Source organism: Thalassophryne amazonica, chromosome 8 (genome assembly GCF_902500255.1).
Source record: "Thalassophryne amazonica chromosome 8, fThaAma1.1, whole genome shotgun sequence".
NCBI lineage: Eukaryota > Metazoa > Chordata > Actinopteri > Batrachoidiformes > Batrachoididae > Thalassophryne > Thalassophryne amazonica.
Genome location: NC_047110.1, coordinates 17406783 through 17428536, shown reverse-complemented (window position 1 = coordinate 17428536; position 21754 = coordinate 17406783). Strand labels below are relative to the sequence as shown.

The following is a 21754-nucleotide window of genomic DNA, read 5'->3' as shown; positions in this document are numbered from 1 at the left end:
AGAGAGGTGAGCTCATAGCATCCCTCAACTTGCGTTTGTGCTGGAAGGCATGTAGTAAGCAGGAGCTTCCAGCAGGGGGCAGGACACTCAAAGACAGAAGTGCTGACTCATTGTTTGGGTCTGTCATCCCTTTTAATGCTTCCAAAAGTGATCATATCAGCTTGTTAGTAGTTGCAAGTGTACCAGAGACAATCCTGGAATTTATCGGTTATCTGTAACTTCCGATACATTTTTGTGTGGTTTATCTTTATCAAAGATAACTTTTAAGTTATCTGATTATCTGTTACCGAAGTTACTTTTTTGTTTATCTGTGCCCACTACTGGGTATATCTAAGTATCTTAAAAAAAAAAAAAAAAAGCTTTTTTATCTATTTTATTTATTTTATCTATCTATTTTTTATCATGCTAATATTTGTTCGGCCTTTGGTCTTATGCTTCTCTTGGCATTTCATGTTATTCACTGTTGGTGTTTCTGTCACTGATTTCTCTTGCTTCTGTCTGCTTTGTTTTTCTCGCTGCCCTCTCTTACACATGCCTTCACTCATCTTCGTCTCTTTCTTCCACAACCCCTTCCTGAAAGTTCCCCTCACTTGTGTCTAATTTTCTGTGATTACCACCTCTGTTATTTAAGCCTTGTGTGTTTTGTCCTTCACTGCCAGTTTGTTCCAGACTCTTGTTACAGTACTGATTGCCTTTGTCGTTTTTCAACCTTGCTTAGTTTTTTGGATCACGCTTTTGTCTCTGCCCATCGACCTCTGTATCCCTGTGTTTTGCTCTCCGCTTGTTTTTTGACCATGCCTCTGACCTAACGCCTGTCTGTTACCTCTGCCATGCTGACTGCCACCCTGTGTACTGAGCACTGCCTGTTTATCAGATGAAGCTTTTTAAAATAATCATGTGTGTGAGTGTTGGCCATTGTGTCCCCACACTCTCTGAGCCACTCGCCTTGTACCATGACAAAAATATCATGCATCATTGTATCATGTAGCCATGGTCATTAGAATATTGTTACCTTTGCTGTAGTTGTAGTTGATGCTGCTGCCGTGGTGGTGGTTTGGGCAGTGTAATGGGGTTTCCTCTGTGGGCAGATCCAGGAAAGAATACTCTACAAACAGACACACCACACTGCTGGTCCTGGGCAAACGAGACTCTGGTCTCAGTGTCAGAGACACAATCTCCACTCTGTACTCGCTCTGAGGCCTGAGAAGGAACATGTCGATCCACATATGTTTACAATTTTATGTATCAACTCCTTTCAATAACACAGCCAGGTCCCCATGTCTCTTAATTAATTCTGAATCTACCAGAATTCAAAATTAATTCAAAATGTAATGTAAAAGCAGTTCCGTTCCTGAATATCATTAAATTATGAAGTTAATGTTGTTGTTGTCGTCGTCGTCCATTCGGCTGCTCCCGTATTGTTCGGGGTCGCCACAGCGGATACAGCCAGTTCCGCATCTGTATTTGGCACAGGTTTTACGCCGGATGCCCTCCCTGACGCACCTCCAGTTTTACTTGGAGAAACACACACAGCCGCTGGCGTTCCAAAGAGGTCTCCCGTCCAAGTACTAACCAGATCCTGCACTGCTTAGCTTCTGAGATCTGATGGAGCAAACTGGATGCTTAAGTTCTGAAGAAATACAGCCCGATTTTTTTACAAATTGAAGAACACAGAAAAGACACAATGTATTTTTTTTAAGTATAAGTGGTCACCGTGGTTTATTTATGTGACAGTGGGCTGAAAGGTTGTGCCTCCTATGTGGAAATTTCAATAACAAGCATGAAACTCACATCAATTACATATCTGCTTAAAGCTCGGAACACTTCCTATCAGGGAGTATCATTACTTTTCCATGCAGTCACCTCTCTTTCCACAAATTTACTCAAACACCGGACAAGACTTGCATTAAGTCAGTGAAGAAATTGGGTGTCTTGGATCTGAATCAGCGATGCACAGCTGCTTGAATATGCGAAGAGAAGAAAAAACTAAACAGTGGAGAAGAGGTAGAAAAAGACCAAAAACAGACGTATTGTGCAAAATCTGCCACCATAAATTCCAAGAAATTACAACCCCAATTCCAATGAAGTTGGGACGTTGTGTAAAATGTAAATAAAAACAGAATACAATGATTTGCAAATCCTCTTCAACCTATATTCAATTGAATACATTACAAAGACAAGATATTAATAAAAAGAAAAATAACTGGTGCAACACAGGAATAAGTGCCAGAAAATTTAATAAGGTGCTGAAAGCAAAAAATGTTCAACGAGACTAACATTTCGATGTGAGAGTCACATCTTCCTCAGAGTCCTGGCACCTGTTCTGGCACTTATTCCTGTGTTGCACCAGTTATTTTTCTTTTTTACTAATTAGTCCTACTTGGTTGCACCAGACTTGTTGGTGCATACAGAGCGCGGTGAACTCTGTGTTTTTGCTCTACAAGATATTTAATGTTCAAACTGATAAACTTTATTGTTTTTGTGCAAATATTTGCTCATTTTGAAATGGATGCCTGCAACATGTTTAAAAAAAGCTGGGACAGTGGTATGTTTACCACTGTGTTACATCACCATTCCTTCTAACAACACTCAATAAGCGTTTTGGAACTGAGGACACTAGTTGTTGAAGCTTTGTAAGTAGAATTCTTTCCCATTCTTGCTTGATGTAAGACTTCAGTTATTCAACAGTCCAGGGTCTCCAGTTGTCGTATTTTGCACTTCATAATGCGCCACACATTTTCAATGGGCACAGGTCTGGACTGCAAGGCAAGCCAGTCTAGTACCCGCACTCTTTTACTACGAAGCTATGCCGTTGTAACACATGCAGAATGTGGCTTGGCATTGTCTTGCTGAAATAAGCAGGGACGTCCCTGAAAAAGACGTTGCTTGGACGGCAGCATATGTTGCTTCAAAACCTGGATGTACCTTTCAGCATTGATGGCACCATCACAGATGTCTAAGTTGTCCATGCCATGGGCGCTAACACACCACCATACCATCACAGATGCTGCCTTTTGAACTTTGCGCTGGTAACAATCTGGATGGTCTTTTTCCTCTTTTGTCCAGAGGACACGACATCCATGATTTCCAAAAACAATTTGAAATGTGGACTCATCAGACCACAGCACACTTTTCCACTTTGCGTCTGTCCATTTAAAATGAGCTCGGGCCCAGAGAAGGCATCGGTGTTGTGGATGTTGCTGATGTATGGCTTTCATTTTGCATGGCAGAGTTTTAACTTGCACTTGTAGCAATGAACTGTGGTAACTGATAATGGTTTTCTGAAGTGTTCCTGACCCCACGCAGTAAGATCCTTTACACAATGATGTCGGTTTTTAATGCAATGCCACCTGAGGGATCGAAGGTTACAGACATTCAGTGTTGGTTTTCAGCCTTGCCGCTTACGTGTAGAAAGTTCTCCCGATTCTCTGAATCTTCTAATTATATTATGGACTGTAGATGATGGAACCAAACCGAAGCTAACATTGATCTCGACGCTTTAAACCAGTGGTCTCCAAACTATTCTAGAAAGGGCCGAGAGGGTGCAGGTTTTCTTTGCAGCCACTGACTTCAGCAGGTGATTTCACTGATTAACATCACTTGGAGCAGGTGGGATGAGTTCATCAGTGAAATCACCCGCTGGAGTCAGTGGCTGCAAAGAAAACCTGCACCCTCTCGGCCCTTTTTGGAATAGTTTGGAGACCACTGCTTTAAACGAAACATACCTGGAGCCACTGCTGGAGCAGTGTATGTCTACACCCTGCTCTGCGTTCCAGGACTCGGCGCTGGGACAGAGCTCTGTAGCGCCTGAGTCCTGGAGAACCTGCAAGCAGAAGCACGCGATCTGACCCATTATGGATATCTGTGCGCACGTTGGTGGATCCACCTGCTCTGCCTGCTCGTCCAGAACAACAGAGGGATCATCTCATTCATCATCAGAATCATCACTGTCTGATTCAGACTGATGACGCGCTGCGCGCTCCGTCTTGCTCCAATTGAAAAAAACTGAAGCGCATGCTCAACATTGACACCTCATTTGTACAAAACAAAAAAACCCCAGCACCACCACACTAACCACACACGCTAAAAACTCCACAAAAATAATACACACTCCAAACACACTAAATGGTTCTCAAATACCATAACTCTAATTGCTGTCTGTATACCCGAAATGCGCACAAACTCAGCATTTTTCGGGTATTGTTGCGTTCATAGATTTGCTTGCAGCTGCGTATGTTTGCTCTTAATGTATACATTCTGTTGTGTGTAGCCCTTGCCGCACTCCTACCTTCTTTTTTTTCTTTTTTGTGTTGAAGAAATGTGCTCCGTACTCAAAAGAGTAAAGCAAGCGGCACTCATGTTTCCAGATGTACAGCGGGATGCACTGCTTCCTTGTCAGGGTTGGGAACATCAGATCGCAAAGTTCAGAGTCCTTATGTGTGCCCCCCCCCCCCCCCCAAAAAAAAGTAGAAAAATTTGGCACTTAAAGTCACAAGCAAACTTAAAACTTCCCATCTTGTTTCAGCACTGAGAGTGAGGGAGAGAGAGAGAGAGCAGGGGAGAGAGGGAGAGAAAGAGAGAGATAGCGCTGTCTCTTTCTCTCTGCATTTTTTTAAACCCTGGTGGGTGTTTCTGATCACTGATCAAAGCTGTTCACATGCAAATGTCCGCTGCTGCTGAAACCTTTTTTTTGCAGTTGATGCTCAAAGTCACACTTCTGTAAACTGCCACCTGGTTTGCACAAACTGAGGCGCAGTTATCTCTGAGAGATCACCACAGATGACATGAAATATTATTACGTTTTAATATTATTATTATTATTACACAACTTTTTTGTTGTTTCAAATTCAGCAGTTGCTTGTGGCAGGAGTGTGGTTTTTATTTTATTTTTGGTAAAATAATTAATTGTATCCACACAAAAGATTAATTCTGGCCTATATAAGGTGCCTGAGCCCAGTGAAGCTGACCCCCCACCCAGATAAAAAAAATCCAAGAAAACAGGCTGAGTTTGCCCTGTAATTCCTGACAGTATAGGAACACAGCAGCAGCAGCAGCACTCACAAACTGGCTTCTGCACTGTATGAAAACATTCAGCTGGTCAAACAAAATCGAACTAAACGCTAACATTACAAAAACTAAGCAAACGATAAGAAACCGTCAAGAACGACAGCAAACTGAAATACAGACTAATAGAGGTTTTCGGTGGCAGTCGTTCAAATTTTTCTACAGTTTTTCATCCGGGCCTTTAGTGACTTCAGTATCCATGGAAATAAGCCCGCTGATCACCACAGCAAAGCATTTATGGACACAGCATATTTATTGGGATTTTGTCAATACATTCATGGACTGGCCCACTGCAGCAGTAACGCTCTGGATTTGGTCCTCATTCACGATACTCCTGTCTCAGATGTTGACACTGTTTATCCAACATCAGCGGTCTCCACTCACTCACTTACTAGTTTCATTATCCTGTCCACTTGTATTGGATACCTGTATATTATCTCTGCATCACACTAGCTCCTTGACGATATCTGAACTTGGCACCAGACTGCCTGATAGTCTATTGTCACTTTCTGGACATGATCAATCAGTAGATAGCCTTGCAGATATCTTAAATTCAGAGCTCAAGTCTATTAGAATCAACTGCTCCATCTACTATAAAATCACATCACCCTACACTGCACACACCTGTGTTTAATGATTACTTACATGATCTCAAGGGTAACAAGAGAACTAGGCCCTCTGTAAAACTCTGGCCAAGGGGTTAGGGTTAGGGCCGCATTAGGATTAGGGATAGGGTTAGGATTAGGTTTAGCAACATGCCCAGTTTACACCTAGAGCCATGTTTGCATCAGGTCGACTTCTCCTTCATTCATTTCAAGCATAAATGTAGGTGTCTAGACTGGAAATAGCCTAGCCTGAAATATTGTATGCCTAGCAATTTCTGACTCTTAAATTCTAACAAGAGATGATGGTCATTGGTCCTGTGAAACACAAACATCAATTTGATCATGTAACATTAACCTTGGACTTGTGTGTTCTTCATCATAGTGACAAAATGAAAAATCACGGGGTGATCACTGATCCCACACTGTCCATTACCAATATCAGAGAAATATCAATGGTACAGTAGTGTTCAGAATAATAGTAGTGCTATGTGACTAAAAAGATTAATCCAGCTTTTGAGTATATTTCTTATTGTTACATGGGAAACAAGGTACCAGTAGATTCAGTAGATTCTCACAAATCCAACAAGAGCAAGCATTCATGATATGCACACTCTTAAGGCTATGAAATTGGGCTATTAGTAAAAAAAAAGAAAAAAAAAAGTAGGGGGTGTTCACAATAATAGTAGCATCTGCTGTTGATGCTACAAACTCAAAACTATTATGTTCAAACTGCTTTTTTTTTAGCAATCCTGTGAATCACTAAACTAGTATTTAGTTGTATAACCACAGTTTTTCATGATTTCTTCACATCTGTGAGGCATTCATTTTGTTGGTTTGGAACCAAGATTTTGCTGGTTTTCTTGTGTGCTTGGGGTCATTGTCTTGTTGAAACACCCATTTCAAGGGCATGTCCTCTTCAGCATAAGGCAACATGACCTCTTCAAGTATTGTGACATATCCAAACTGATCCATGATACCTGGTATGTGATATATAGGCCCAACACCATAATAGGAGAAACATGCCCATATCATGATGTTTACACCACCATGCTTCACTGTCTTCACTGTGAATTGTGGCTTGAATTCAGAGTTTGGCGGTCATCTCACAAACTGTCTGCGGCCCTTGGACCCAAAAAGAACAATTTTACTCTCATCAGTCCACAAAATATTCCTCCATTTCTCTTTAGGCCAGTTGATGTGTTCTTTGGCAAATGGAAATGGAAACCTCTTCTGCACACGTCTTTTATTTAACAGAGGGACTTTGCGGGGGATTCTTGCAAATAAATTAGCTTCACACAGGCGTCTTCTAACTGTCACAGCACTTGCAGGTAACTCCAGACTGTCTTTGATCATGCTGGAGCTGATCAATGGGTGAGCCTTTACCATTCTGTTTATTCTTCTATCCATTTGGATGGTTGTTTTCCATTTTCTTACACACGTCTCTGTTTTTCTGTCCATTTTAAAGCATTGGAGATCATTGTAGATGAACAGCCTACAATTTTTTGCACCTGCGTATTTTTCCTCTCTCCAATCAACTTTTTAATCAAACTACGCTGTTCTTCTAACAATGTCTTGAACGTCCCATTTTCCTCAGGCTTTCAAAGAGAAAAGCATGTTCAACAGGTGCTGGCTTCATCCTTACATAGGGGATACCTGATTCACACCTGTTTGTTCCACAAAATTGACGAACTCACTGACTGAATGCCACACTACTATTATTGTGAACACCCCCTTTTCTACTTTTTTTTAATAATAGCCCAATTTCATAGCCTTAAGAGTGTGCATATCATGAATGCTTGGTCTTGTTGGATTTGTGAGAATCTACTGAATCTATTGGTACCTTGTTTCCCATGTAACAATAAGAAATATACTCAAAACCTGGATTAATCTTTTTAGTCACATAGCACTACTATTATTCTGAAGACCCGGTACTGCTGGCAGAGAACAGAAACAGTTTTGATGAGTGTGAGTTCGCACACTCAGTAATCCCACAGTCTGTGTTCAGTTAGGAGGGAGAACCTCCACCTCCGATAACACACTCGGACAGCTCCTGTGACAACCACTTATCTGGTTGGGGTGGGAGGCGAAGCCGTCGCAGTCCACACCAAACGCCAATACAGCAGATACGGAACACGTCACAGGAAAACGGCTGCAAATGAGATCAGACTGTTATTCCAAGTTAAGCTTAGCAGAGAAATTACCTGTATGGTAGCTGATTTCTCGGCGGGGAGGTGGAGTTGCAGTCCGGCTTTTATGGAGGTTGACATAGATGAGTGACAGCTGGTGGTGATGATGTGACAGCTGTCACTCCACTGGTTCCGGCGCCCTCTCGTGCTTGAAGCCCGCACTCCAAGCAGGGCGCCATCTGGTGGTGGTGGGCCAGCAGTACCTCCTCTTCAGCGGCCCACACAACAGGACCCCCCCCTCAAGGTTTGTCTGGGTGCCGGGTGTAGAAGTCGGCCAGGAGGGCCGGGTCCAGGATGAAGTTCCTTTTCACCCAGGAGCGTTCCTCGGGGCCATACCCCTCCCAGTCCACCAGATACTGGAACCCCCAACCCTTGCGACGGATGTCCAGGAGCCGACGCACGGTCCATGCCGGCTCCTCGTCGATGATCCGGGCAGGAGGCGTTGCAGGTCCAGGGGTGCAGAGTGGTGAGGTGTGGTAGGGCTTGATCCGTGACACGTGAAAGACAGGATGGAACCGCAGTGAAGCTGGCAGCTGTAGCTTCACTGCGGCTGGGCTGAGGACCTTGATGATGGGAAACGGTCCAATATACCTGTCCTTGAGTTTCTGAGAGTCCACTTGAAGTGGGATGTCCTTTGTTGACAACCACACCTCCTGTCCGGGCTGGTATGCAGGGGCCGGGGAACGCCAGCGGTCTGCATGGGCCTTGGCCCTCGTCCGGGCCTTCAACAGGGCAGAACGGGCGGTCCGCCACACCCGGCGGCACCTCCTGAGGTGGGCCTGGACCGAGGGCACACTGACCTCTGCCTCCACAAGTGGAAACAATGGGGGCTGGTACCCCAAACACACCTCAAACGGGGAGAGGCCGGTGGCTGACGACACTTGCCTGTTGTGGGCGTACTCGATCCAGGCCAGATGGGTGCTCCAGGCCGTCGGGTGCGCGGAGGTAACGCAACGGAGGGCCTGCTCCAGCTCCTGGTTGGCCCGCTCTGCCTGTCCGTTTGTCTGAGGGTGATACCCGGACGAGAGACTCACGGTGGCCCCCAGTTCCCTGCACAAACTCCTCCAGACCTGAGAGGAGAACTGAGGGCCACGGTCTGAGACGATGTCCGTTGGTATCCCATGCAGACGCACGATGTGGTGGACCAATAGGTCTGCTGTCTCCTGGGCTGTAGGGAGCTTCGGGAGGGCCACGAAATGGGCTGCCTTGGAGAACCGGTCCACTATTGTGAGGATGGTGGTGTTGCCCTGGGACGGCGGGAGGCCCGTGACAAAGTCCAGGCCGATGTGGGACCAGGGGCGGTGACGCACCAGTAGGGGCTGGAGGAGTCCTGAAGTCCTCTTATGGTCAGCCGTGCCCCTGGCACAGGTGGTACAGGCCTGGACGTAGTCCCAGACGTCGGCCTCCATGGACGCCCACCAGAAGCGCTGCTGGACCACTGCCATGGTTCTGCGCACCCCGGGATGACAGGAGAGCTTGGAACCATGACAGAAGTCCAAAACCGCAGCTCTGGCCTCTGGTGGGACGTACAGTTTGTTCTTTGGGCCGGTCCCCGGATCCGGGTTCCGTGTCAGGGCCTCCCGGACGGTCTTCTCCACGTCCCAGGTGAGAGTGGCCACGACAGTGGACTCGGGGATGATGGTCTCTGTGGGGTCTGACAACTCGGCCTTGGCCTCCTCTTCATGCACCCGGGACAGGGCATCCGATCGTTGGTTCTTGGTCCCGGGGCGGTATGTAATCTGGAAGTCAAAGCGCCCGAAGAACAGTGACCAGCGGGCTTGCCTGGGGTTCAACCGCTTGGCGGTCCGGATGTACTCCAGGTTCCGATGGTCCGTGAAAACCGTGAAGGGCACCGTCGCTCCCTCCAACAGGTGTCTCCACTCTTCAAGAGCCTCCTTCACCGCCAGGAGTTCCCGATTGCCGATGTCATAATTCCTCTCAGCCGGGGTCAACCTGCGGGAAAAATAGGCACAAGGGTGGAGGACCTTATCGGACTCCCCGCTCTGGGACAGCACGGCTCCTATCCCTGAGTCAGAGGCATCCACTTCCACTGTGAACTGGCGAGTAGGATCGGGCTGCACCAGAACTGGTGCAGACGAGAACCGGCGCTTCAACTCCCTAAACGCGGCTTCTGACGTACATGCTGGACATGAGTCTCAGGGTCCGGAGAAAAGATGAGTATGTCGTCTAGATATACGAAGACAAACCGATGCAGGAAGTCCCGCAAGACGTCATTAACCAATGCTTGGAACGTCGCGGGGGCGTTTGTGAGTGGCAGATGAGTGACAGCTGGTGGTGATGATGTGACAGCTGTCACTCCACTGGTTCCGGCGCCCTCTCGTGCTTGAAGCCCGCACTTCAAGCAGGGCGCCATCTGGTGGTGGTGGGCCAGCAGTACCTCCTCTTCAGCGGCCCACACAACAATTTTTTTAATTTTAATTTTGATCATTTCAGCTGACAGCTAAAAAAACTGAAAAAATATATTTTAGAATATTATAATATTTAATTAAAAATCCCTATTTATGCAGTATAAACACCCTGAATCTCTCAGACTGGTGTACACACAACCAGAATCATGGGGAAGACTGCTGAGTTGACAGATGTCCAGAAGACAACTGTTTTCTGGGTGTTCAGAGTGCTGTATCAAAGCATATTGATGGAAAGTTGAATGGAAAGTAAAAGCATGGTCAGAAAACATGCACAAGCAGCAGGGATGACTGCAGCCTTGATAAGACTGTCAAGCAAAGCCGATTCAAGAACTTGGGGCAGCATCAAGCAAGTATTGAGTGCACAAATAAAGATTCTTTTCATAAGTTTGACATTTCTTTATTAGAATTCCTTTTTAATTGATCTTATGAAATATCTATTATACAAATAATGAATGTTTATGAGTTCAATAGTATGAATGTTTCATGAGGTGAAATATTTGCTCCATTGAAAGAATGTAAAAATGTTCATTATTTGTTTTATATAACAGCTAAAATAGATCCTTGTCATTTGATATTATATTAATTTACAAACAACAGACAAACAACAAACTCACTCCTCAGGGCCCGCGACGCTGCCTTCAGGTCAGGTGACAGAGCTCTGTATAGTGCTGCCAAAGCTGACCTGAAGAGAGGAGTAAAAAGAGCAAAGGCGGACCACAGAATGCAGATAGCGTCCCATCTGTCTAGCAACAATGCACAGAGGGTGTGGCAGGGAATACATGACATCACAAACTTCCGGGGTTGTGATGCTCCAACAGCGTACCTGAGTGCACCACTGGCAGAGGAGCTAAACAGCTTCTTTGCTCGGTTCGGATCTTCCCAGCTGCACTCGCCTACTACTGCCCTCCCCCCGCCCCCACCTGGTCCCCGCACCACTCCACTCACTGTAAAAGAGCATGATGTCAGGCAAGTGCTCCTCGCAGTGAACCCCAGGAAAGCTGCTGGCTCAGACGGAGTACCTGGCAAGGTGCTCAGAGCGTGTGCCACCCAGCTCGCCCCCACCTCTCCCTGGACCAAGCAGTCATCCCGTCCTGCCTGAAAACCTCCACCATAATCCCAGTGACGAAAAAGTCTCCCATCACCAGCCTGAATGATTACCGCCCGGTGGCCCTCACTCCGGTAATCATGACGTGCTTTGAGAGACTGGTTCTTCAGCATATCAAGTACCACCTCCCCCCAGACTTCGACCCTCACCAGTTTGCATACAGGGCAAACAGATCCACAGAGGACGCCATCGCCGTGGCTCTCCACTCTGCTCTAAACCACCTGGAGTAGCCACAGAGCTACATCCGAATGCTCTTTGTGGATTATAGTTCTGCCTTCAACACAATAATCCCGGACAGACTCACCACAAAAGTGGACACTCTCGGCTTCCACCGAGACTTTCTTTCCAATCGTCCCCAGACTGTGAGACTCGGCCCCCACCTCTCCTCCACCCGCACACTGAGCATCGGCTCTCCACAGGACTGCGTGCTGAGCCCCCTCCTCTACTGCCTCTACACCTACGACTGCAGACCGGCCCACAAGAACAACCTTATCGTCAAGTTTGCAGACGATACCACAGTAGCTGGTCTCATCTCCGGAGGTGATGAGGCTGCCTACAGAGAGGAGATCTGGCAGCTGGTAGCCTGGTGCTCAGAGAACAACCTCGCTCTGAACACTAGGAAGACCAGAGAGATCATCACTGACTTCAGGAAACACTGCACCAACCCTGCCCCCCCTTCTCATCAACGGTGAGTGTGTGGAAAGGGTCCACACCTTCAGGTATCTCGGCGTTCTCATCTCAGACTGCATCTCCTGGTCCGTCAACATCTCCTCTATCCTCAAGAAGGCTCAGCAGCGGCTACACTTCCTGAGAGTCCTCAGGAAGTACAACCTCAACACACCAACCTGCTGCTGGCCTTCTACCGCTCATCCATTGAAAGCCTGCTGACATACTGCATCACAGTATGGTTTGGCAGCTCCACCGCTGCTGACAGGGAGAGAATGCAGAGGGTTATAAAGGCAGCACAGAAGATCATCGGCCACCCTCTCCCCTTCCTGTTGGACATCTACACCTCCCGCTGCCTCAGAAGAGCCAAAGCGATCTCCAAAGACTGCTTTCACCCTGGCTCTGCCCTGTTTGACCTGTTGCCCTCAGGGAGGCGCTACAGGCTCACAAGGACAAAAACAAACAGACTGAAAAACAGTTTCTTCCCCAAAGCCATAACCACATTGAACTGTAGCATGCACTGATCCTCCTTGTGCAATCTTAACCATGTGCAATAACCCAATCACCCATGGACAATATACATTTCTGTGCAATATATTTATATCCTAAGCTGCACCTTGCATTAGTGTCAATTGTATATATATTTTTCCTTACATTGTTGAATTTTTCTCTATCTTGTTTTTGATATATATTCTTGCACTATTTTATCTTTTTTTGCACTATTTTATTTTTATTCTATTTTATTGCACTGCAACTGGATGGCCCTAATCTCGTTGTACCAATGTATAATGACAATAAAAGGCATTCTGATTCTGATTCAGAAAAGAGACATACATTTTGGTGTGCGTCACTGGTGCTTTAACATCAACAGTGCAACACAAACTTTAAATAGGAGTTCAAAACTGTTCATTGTCAACTTGGAAAAACAGATGTAGTCCGTGATATTTCAAAAAAAAAAAAAAAAAAAACCCACAACAACAACAAAAAAACTTTGTGTACTTCCTAAGTTCAGCGAAAACTTGTGCTAGAAATTTGTCCAGGTTTCCATCCTATCAACTCTTCATGCCTTCAGATTTAGCACCGTCAATTAGCTCGTTGAAATTGTCGTCTGTCAGCAAAACAAATTTCGCCATGTTTAGCTAAACACCACCCCCACGAGTGTGTGCATGGGTTGGGTTTACATGCAATGGTACAAAACATATGGAATCAAATTTGCACAGTAAGTGGAACCATATTTGCACGCTAAATGCAACGCAACACAAATGGGATGAATAATCCACGTCATGTGACATACAAAGCATCAATCAAATGACAAAGATCACTCAGCCGTTATAAAAATTATAATAACCTAGTGACTTCTGTGTGTGTGTGTGTGTGTGTGTGTGTGTATGACTTCAATCACGCAAAAACCAGGAAGAGCTGACATTTGCTGTTTGGCACGCTTATGTATTTGGATCAAGGATAAATGCTGCAAAAACAGAAAGTTTATAGGACAAATATTTTTGGATAAATTATCAATTTTATCAAACCAATAAACAATGGATGCTATGCTGCAATGCACTATAGGAGCTCGGGGGTTTTAAGGTTTTAAATGTTGTGGTTTAATAGTGTTGTTAGTGTTATTGAGTTATTGTGTTTTTGTAGCGCAATTGGTTTAGTCAGTTTAGATAAGTCTCATGTTGCTATTAGCATGAGTGACTTAAGTTTCATGTTGGTACAATGACTGAAATGTTTAGTGGTTTTAATGTCTTCAGCCACTATCTCTGTTTGTCAAATTAAAACCACCTGCTTCCAGCAGCTGTGCATGCGTGCTAGACCTGTTCAGAATGTCAAATTTTACAAAATCTTTTGGGCCACATGCTGTTCTTGTTCGACTAATAAAAGATCTGTGCCAAATTTTATTGTAATTGGACAATGTTTAGGGGTCCCCCACAAAGCAACAATGTTCCCTAAACAAGCAACGTCGTAATCCAGTAATGTTCTCTTCTGGTTACCAATCATCACCCACCACTTTTTGCAATTAGAAGCCATCGCATGTACCTGTAAAAGAAAAATAATGGCACCACGGTCTTCTCCTGTTAGGGTGACGTTGCCTTGCCAGCAGAGGGAGAGGAAAATGTGTCACTCTGGGGGACCTCTAAATCTTATCTGATGGAGTTCAAATTTGGTCTGCACCTATAAAACCCCAAGTGGAACAAAAACAACATGCGGCCTGAAGTCTCCCACAACTTTTATTTTTTTCACTATACAGTATAATATGAACAGCCCTAATGCGTGCTGCAAGCTAATTTCTGGACTCATGCCATTCCACCAGGGGACGGTAAGTCATCTTTAAATTCAAAGCATGAGTGATTTTAGGGCCCTGTCCCACTGGCGGTTAGGAGGATTTGCGCATGAAATGAGACAAAAGCTGAGCGTCCGCAACAAAGGTGGGCGGAAATGACAAATCTCCCGGGGTGGATCACGTAGACATCATGAGTGCACAGCGAATACATGAGGAAGAAAAGCGGATATAACAGGGAACAGAAGCGAAGGCGACCACGGAGGCGCCCCAATGAGGGGCACAGCTGGTAAATGTAGTGGAACGTGTGCGGAAACACAACGGCCAAACACGGATGTATAAAATGCATGGATAGAGGAGAGGGATCGGACGCAGAGCGACGAACACGGCAGCACAACGGCTGCAATGAGGACGCAGTGCACATGCGTGGCGGGAACTGCAGTGGTGGCGCGCATGCGCCGCATTTGCATCGCGGACGAAAAGGAAGCGCAAAGGGACCTGCCGGGATCAGTATCCACAGCTGGGCTGGTGCTGGCCGGCATTTATGTGTTTTGTAATGCATTCACGTATGATCGCATATCGGATGCACATCGGCCGTGATGCACTCACTTCATCCGTGCCCACTCTGTCTGCATGGGCGACATACCATTTGCGACCGTGATGTGGCCATGCTGGGCACGCATTATATCTGTTTTGCATGCTGTCCCGGTCCGCCACCAAGCTGCGCCAACTCGTCGGTTGTGGATATCAGCGGATGACAGTGGATATGCGGCGCGTTGATTGTATATGTCCTGTGTATGTCTTCAGTATGTGTTCAGGAAGTGATGCGGATCTCATCCGCATCAGGATTTTTGAGCCGCTCAAAAATCCTGGCTGCGGACATGCGTGCCTCTGCGGATGTTCACGGACATGTTCGGATGTCGGCCGACTCATACAGGAATGTTACACGGATATTGCGGTTGTTTGGCGGATGTGGGCCACTTTTGTGTGCATTCCATACGCAAATCCTCCTAACCGCCAGTGGGACAGGGCCCTTAAGTTCAATGTATGTACATAATATAATTGTAATTATGTTAAAAATAAATGTATGACATAAGAAAGTGAAAACACTTATTTCTAATGTGATCCATTTAAAAGTAAAATAACAAAATAGAAGTAGAAATAAAATAATACTAATGTGTATGATAACAAGAACCTAAAGAATCTATAAATACAGTAAGACAGAAAATTAACATTAAAAAATTACATAATTAACAGGAAATAAAAGGGTTGAGTTCTTCTAAAAGTTGTTGAGGTCTAAGGTTCTAAAAACATTCTGGACTCACACGACATTCCAACTCATTATACAAGCTTCGCTTAATACCTGACAAAAAATATTGACCGTTTTCAAGATGATATAAAATTTGAGATGCACTTGTACATTTTCAGTACCCTCTCCAGAAAGTAAGCCAATTATTTCTACCCTTGCTGCTCTCTAACTATGTTAACTGACCTCTCGCTTTGAGTAGGCTTGCTATCTGGCAGCCCTTTGTTCAAGACTCCAAATGACTATTTCACTCTGTGAAATTTTACTTTTGTACTGAGGGTGGTGTTAATCTAATGTCATAGACAACTAGCTTTACTTTTGTAGATCTTGTTCAATGGCATTGTTTTGTGATATTCTTGTCATGATTTCAAATGAGAAGCACATTACAATATGAACTGTAAGTACATCATGAAATGTAATGCTCTGTATGAATACATTTCTATTTGTCACTGTCGTGTTTTTTTTTCTTTGTGAAGAGCTTTTATTACTACAATAATGAAATGCAAATTCCAAAAGTAGAATGTTAGAAAATATTTTACTTACCGATCAGTGGCACAGTCCCATGAATTTTGCCATCTTGTTTGAGGAGCTGCTGAAGGTGAAGCTGTCCCGTTGCCAGCATCTGCCACTCCAGTCCCCTAGCCCGATGAAGCTCGACAGTTAAACAAGAACTAGAAAGGTAACTGAGGAACTGTTCATCCATACGAACGATATACTGAGATGTGTAACCATATTCAGGTTTCTGGCCTGTCACCAGTGGTGTGGAGTGCCAGTCAAAGAAATAGAAGCGGTAGGTAAAGAATGTGGTGAGTTCACAGTCAGCCAAAGCCTCCAGAGCAGACGGCGACAGTGTGGCACTGACTATTTGAAACTCCAGAAGGTTCTCTCCACGCTTCAGGTCAAGTCTTTCAGGAAACGTATCTGCCCCATCTTCACTTGTAATATCTGGTTTGTAGGCATTGGATTTGGTGCCATAAGCATTATCTCTGAGTTGAGCTGAGGAGTAGAGACACAAAAAAACAACGTTAAGTGATTTCAAACTGCTTCCAGAAAGTGTTGAGAGAGTTCAGATTTTTATTTCTATCAACCACATCAGCACCTGATTTCACTGTTGAATTCCTTCTCTTGAATAAGAAATGATCTGGTGGAGTCTGTGGTTGCAATGAAATCTAAGCCTGACACAGCCAAACAAATTCTCAAGTGAGAATTAATCTGGAAGGACAAATTAAATATGAGCCCTCAGATACGTCTGGTTCCCAGGCTAATGAAAACCCAAACTTTGCTCTTTCTGGAAACAGTTTGACAAAGATTAGAAAATAAGACCTAATTAAAAAAAAAAAAAAAAAAATCAGCATCATGAACTAAACCCTGATTTTTAATAAAATGTTGGCCAAAACAAAAAAGAAGAAAAGATATTTAAAAATCCATTGTTTCAAGATGAATCTATAAAGTGTGAGACATAGTTGGAGAATTGCAGCTTGTTTGAAAAGCTTTGACAGATGAAGACTAAAGTAAAACGTGGATAAATACCTTGTAGTTTCTTGATCGTAATGTCCTTCATGTCAAGTAGTTGGGTTTGATGTTTCAACTTCTGTTCATACTCCATTTTGTCACTGTCTCGCTTCCTTAACACTTCTTCAACCTCCACCTCATGAGCAACAGAAGAGAAGAGATTCTACTGAGCACTTTGAAGAATTTACCTTTCAGGCAGCCCAACATTAGATAATAAACTTAAAATGAAACAGGAACGGGTTTAGTAATAAGTGTTGATGGACACATACAATGCAATCTGATGAGATGGCTCCTCAACCTTTATTATACCACAACAAACCAAATGTTCATTGACAGTAGTTTTGCTTACTGATGGACTGAGGATAGAGAGTCAATCCAGGCTGAAGCTGGGAGTCTGTGACCAGTGTTTCTGCACTGTGGAGATTGCCCTGTGCAATGCTCAGGGCATGAATCTATCATCAACTCATAACTGGAGCTGTATTTCACAGTAATGGCCATTTGTTCTCATCCTACTTTGGAGAATAAATCAGATGAAGAAATATGGATTTTGGTTGCACTGTATGTTGAGAAGTGAAGCTGTGAAGTTCCAGTCCCATGTACATTTGGGTCTGCAGTGGTCAGGTCAATCAGTCTCCAATCAGCCCTCAACTGTGCCTGATCACTAAGGGCCCCTTCACACATAGTACGAATGTGGCTGAATTGTGAACGAAGCAGGAATCGTATGCAATAGGTGAAAAATCGTAGCTGCCTCCAACGCCTCGTACACCTGTTGCTACAACTATTTGCACACACAAGCGGCTGAAAGATAGTGTGCCCTGTGAGAGCCCATTCGATCACTCGTACGGCAGGTGACGGCCAAATTCCAGATGACATACACGAACATCTAACACCGCTTGCTTAGCACTAAGAAAATGTGGTTCCATTCACGCTGTCAGCACGAAAACTTTGAGCAGATGATCACTTTTGAGCTGGCTATGAATTTTGTCTAAGTGTCCCCACGAGTGTGGCTTTACTCTGCAAAACAGCAACACACATGGGGTGTGCCAGAGTGTCAGCTCCCCCCACAACACATGTGCGAATTGCGTATGTGTTGCGTTCCCCCCCCCCCATCTGCAACACATTTGCCACATGTGTTGCGGATAACACACAAACACAGTGACATGTTGGTGTGTGCGCGGAACTGACATGGGGTGTGTCCGTCGACAGCTGCAGCTATTAGGATCTCTGGTTCTGGACGTCCCAGCTGGGCAACACGTACTGTGTTTGGACGGACATTAACTTACAACTGTCCACTGTGAGGTGCATGTGATTGCTTGCTGTCCTCATGTGGACATACAAATAGCATTGTTTTGACAAATGTGATGTTCTGATTAGGCAAAAAAAGAGGTTACTTTACAAAAATGTAATTTATTCAATCAAATTTTCCAAGACAATAGTGAACAAAATGTGAAACATTTCTGACTCATTACATTTGTGATTATTTTCAGTTACATTGACCCCAAAAGACATTTTGAGTTTACTGTAATATACTGTTGAAACTAAAACTTACTATTGGAACAAGGAGGTTCTTAGCTTTCTGAAGACACATCATTTCTCACTGCCAACCAGATATTAAAGACGAATCTCAATATCACTGTCACTGAACTGTGCAGAAAAAAGAGAAAAGTGTCCCAGTTCACTAGTTTGTATCATGGCCTGGGAGGTGGACGAAGGTTACCCGCAACACTAACTTGTAGAATAGTAAATATTTTATTCTTTAATTTCCAGGCATTTGCGGGCCACTCCGAGTCAGCCAAAGGGCCGGATATGGCCCGCAGACCATAAAATTCCCGGGTGCGCTCTAGAGCATGTCTGCACATCTGCAGGCTAGCCTCAATATAATCTACAGTCTCAGTACAGATCAGAAAGTCATCTGTATACATCATAGTCTGTGGAGACTCCTGTCTGATCTCGCTTTCAACCTGTCCATCGCCACTGCAAACAAGGAAGCGCTCAGAGCTGATCCTTGATGCAATCTCACCCTCACTTTGAATATATCTGTCACTCCAGCTACACATCTCACCGCTGTCACACTGTCCTTGCACATATCCCGCACTACCCCTGCATACTTCTCTGCCACTCTAGACTTACTCATACAACACTTTCTTCCACTTGTTCTTTTGAACACACAGTATAACCCACTTTTTCTATCCATCATATTATAATCTCACATCCACACTTCTAACTTTCCTCCTTTCCTGCTCTCTCCTGACACATTCTACCACTCTTCTTCGTTCAGCAGTAGCCAAATTTCCACTGGCACCATGTTGGGCAACAGCACCGGTGGCAGCATTGTTAACCTGGGTTTTGACTAATCCTTTATGGAAATTCGATTTGTGATGTGCATTTTTCTCCCCCCTCCCACTGGATGCCCCTCCTGACACAACCCTACTCATTTATGTGGTTTTGGGGCCGGCACTCAGAATATACTGGCTGCACACCCAATGTGGCTGAGTTGAGTGAAGCTGCAACTACAGAATACAAAAAAATAAAAACTACATAAATGCACTGTAGGTGCATCAACACACCCAAAGAGTGTCTCAGTCTGACGCTAATAATATACTCATTGACAGAGATAACATCTAACACCATTGGAAAGTGACAGCATATGACAGCATCCGTTACTCCTTCAGTACACCGATGGGGGGGGGAAAAACATACCACAACTAGGTGCATCCACCCACAACATTTAGCCACTTTAAAGGATGTGAACCTCAGAAAGCTTGGCCATTGTATTGTGGAGTCTTCCAAGTTCCCTCAATAGCAGCAAAATATGATGACCCTCAGGTTAAGACCTGGGCACCACTGTGCTGTGAATGACCCCTCAGCATCACACCATGTGTCACCTTCCAGGGGTGAGACTTCTGATACTCTCTGATAGCTGTGCCTATTCCAAAGATAAGAATCGAAACATTACTTTTATTCCTTTCTAAAACTGTCAATGCGCTTTTAATTTAAATGTTTCAGTGTGTTATAATTGTAAATTATGTTGATGTAAGGCACTTTGAGCTGCATTTCCTGAAAGTTTATCAGCTGGGGAGATGAGACAGAGCACGCCCACAATGCTGACTGTGAAAGTGTTCAATGCTGGCTATGCTTAACTGCATTTGAAGAACAACTGAGCTGTCTACATGTGACTTCCTCTACCTTGTAGTCTTTATTGATCTTGCTCTCAATGTCCAGTAAGTTTCTGGTCTTCTGTAGCTCCTGGATGGTCTCAGCATGTGCAGCTCTCAGCTCCTTGATGGTTCTCTCTTTATCAACATCACTGTACTCCACCTCATTCAAGAAGTCCAACTGACCGCTTTTCTGGGCTTTGCGCTCCTGTGTGGGAAACATGTTTGCATTTTATAGGCAGGGCACAGCAGTAATGGCAACAAAGTTTAACCTGTTACAACATGAGCAGACAACAACAAATCAACACTAGTCATTAACAGAATATTCATTTAGTCAACTCAAGTCAACTCTGGTAGCAGGAGCTGGTGTTGTGCATTGCCACATCCACCACAATATGGAACCGGCTTGGGAAATGGATGGCACTCAACCAGACAGCAACGTAACCATCTATCAGCCACAGTCGGAAGAAATGTGGCTATATCTCAGTCTTTTCTAGCTGCTGGTGACCTCAACATTGATGCAACTATGTGCTGGATCATGAACAGAGAAATGCTGACGTCCCAACACAATGCAAGTGATACTTTTCATCTGAGTCTCCCAAAGTAGTAGCTGCATGTTTGACACAAAGTCATTCCAGCAGTACTCAAGGATCCCCCAAAGAGAACTGCTACCAAAGACATCCAGTCATTTCATTTGCCATTGCAGTTAATACAGTAATAGCATTATAACACACTTTATATTGTAGAATACTTTACCTTAATAAGCAGCAGTGCCTCAGTGAGCTCAGTAACCTCATGCTCATTCTCCTTCAAAATCATACATATTACAGTTACAGAAAGAGACAGCTATTAATGCAAAACAGAAGATGTATGTCACACAACTCTGAAAAGGGTTGTATGTGAGTGTGCCTTTCAGCTATGTTTTATGACAGATATGATACTTGACAATTAATTTATTTGGATTAGTCTTGCCCATTTTGAAATAACAGAATCAATCTGCTTTGAGCTGTCAGGTGAGCCTCCAACATGCTTACAAAGGAGCCAAGATTTGTTTTAGAGCTGGAAAGCACTGTCACATAACTGCTTTTTTGTTGTTTCTTTGCTTTAAGAAAAAACTGCTCAGATGTAGTCAGAAACTGCTGCTTGGTGCTTCTTGTCCTGTGGTGTGTTGCCCCAGACCGAGGAAGACTGACAGTCATCTTGTGTTTCTTCCATTTTCTAATAATTTCACCAGCAGTTGTTGCCTTCTCACCACGCTGCTTTCCTGTTGTCCTGTAGTCTATCCTAGCCTTGTGCAGGTCTACAGTTTTGTCCCTGGTACCCTTAGACAATGTTTTGGTCTTGGCCATGGTGGATAGGTTGGAGTGTGATTGATTGCGTGTGTGGACTGGTGTCTTTTATACAGGTAACAAGTTCAAACAGGTGCAATTAATACAGGTAAAGAG

General features: G+C 44.5%; 1 protein-coding gene across 1 annotated transcript in view; it reads right to left on the bottom strand.

Annotated features, from left to right (window-relative positions):
• Positions 1-21754, bottom strand: part of LOC117515481 (protein fantom-like) — a 123284-nt gene that overhangs the window by 50457 nt on the left and 51073 nt on the right. The window contains 4 exon segments of the mRNA XM_034176047.1: positions 16186-16638; positions 17173-17290; positions 20341-20517; positions 21066-21116. Coding sequence (XP_034031938.1) covers positions 16186-16638; positions 17173-17290; positions 20341-20517; positions 21066-21116 — 799 coding nt within the window.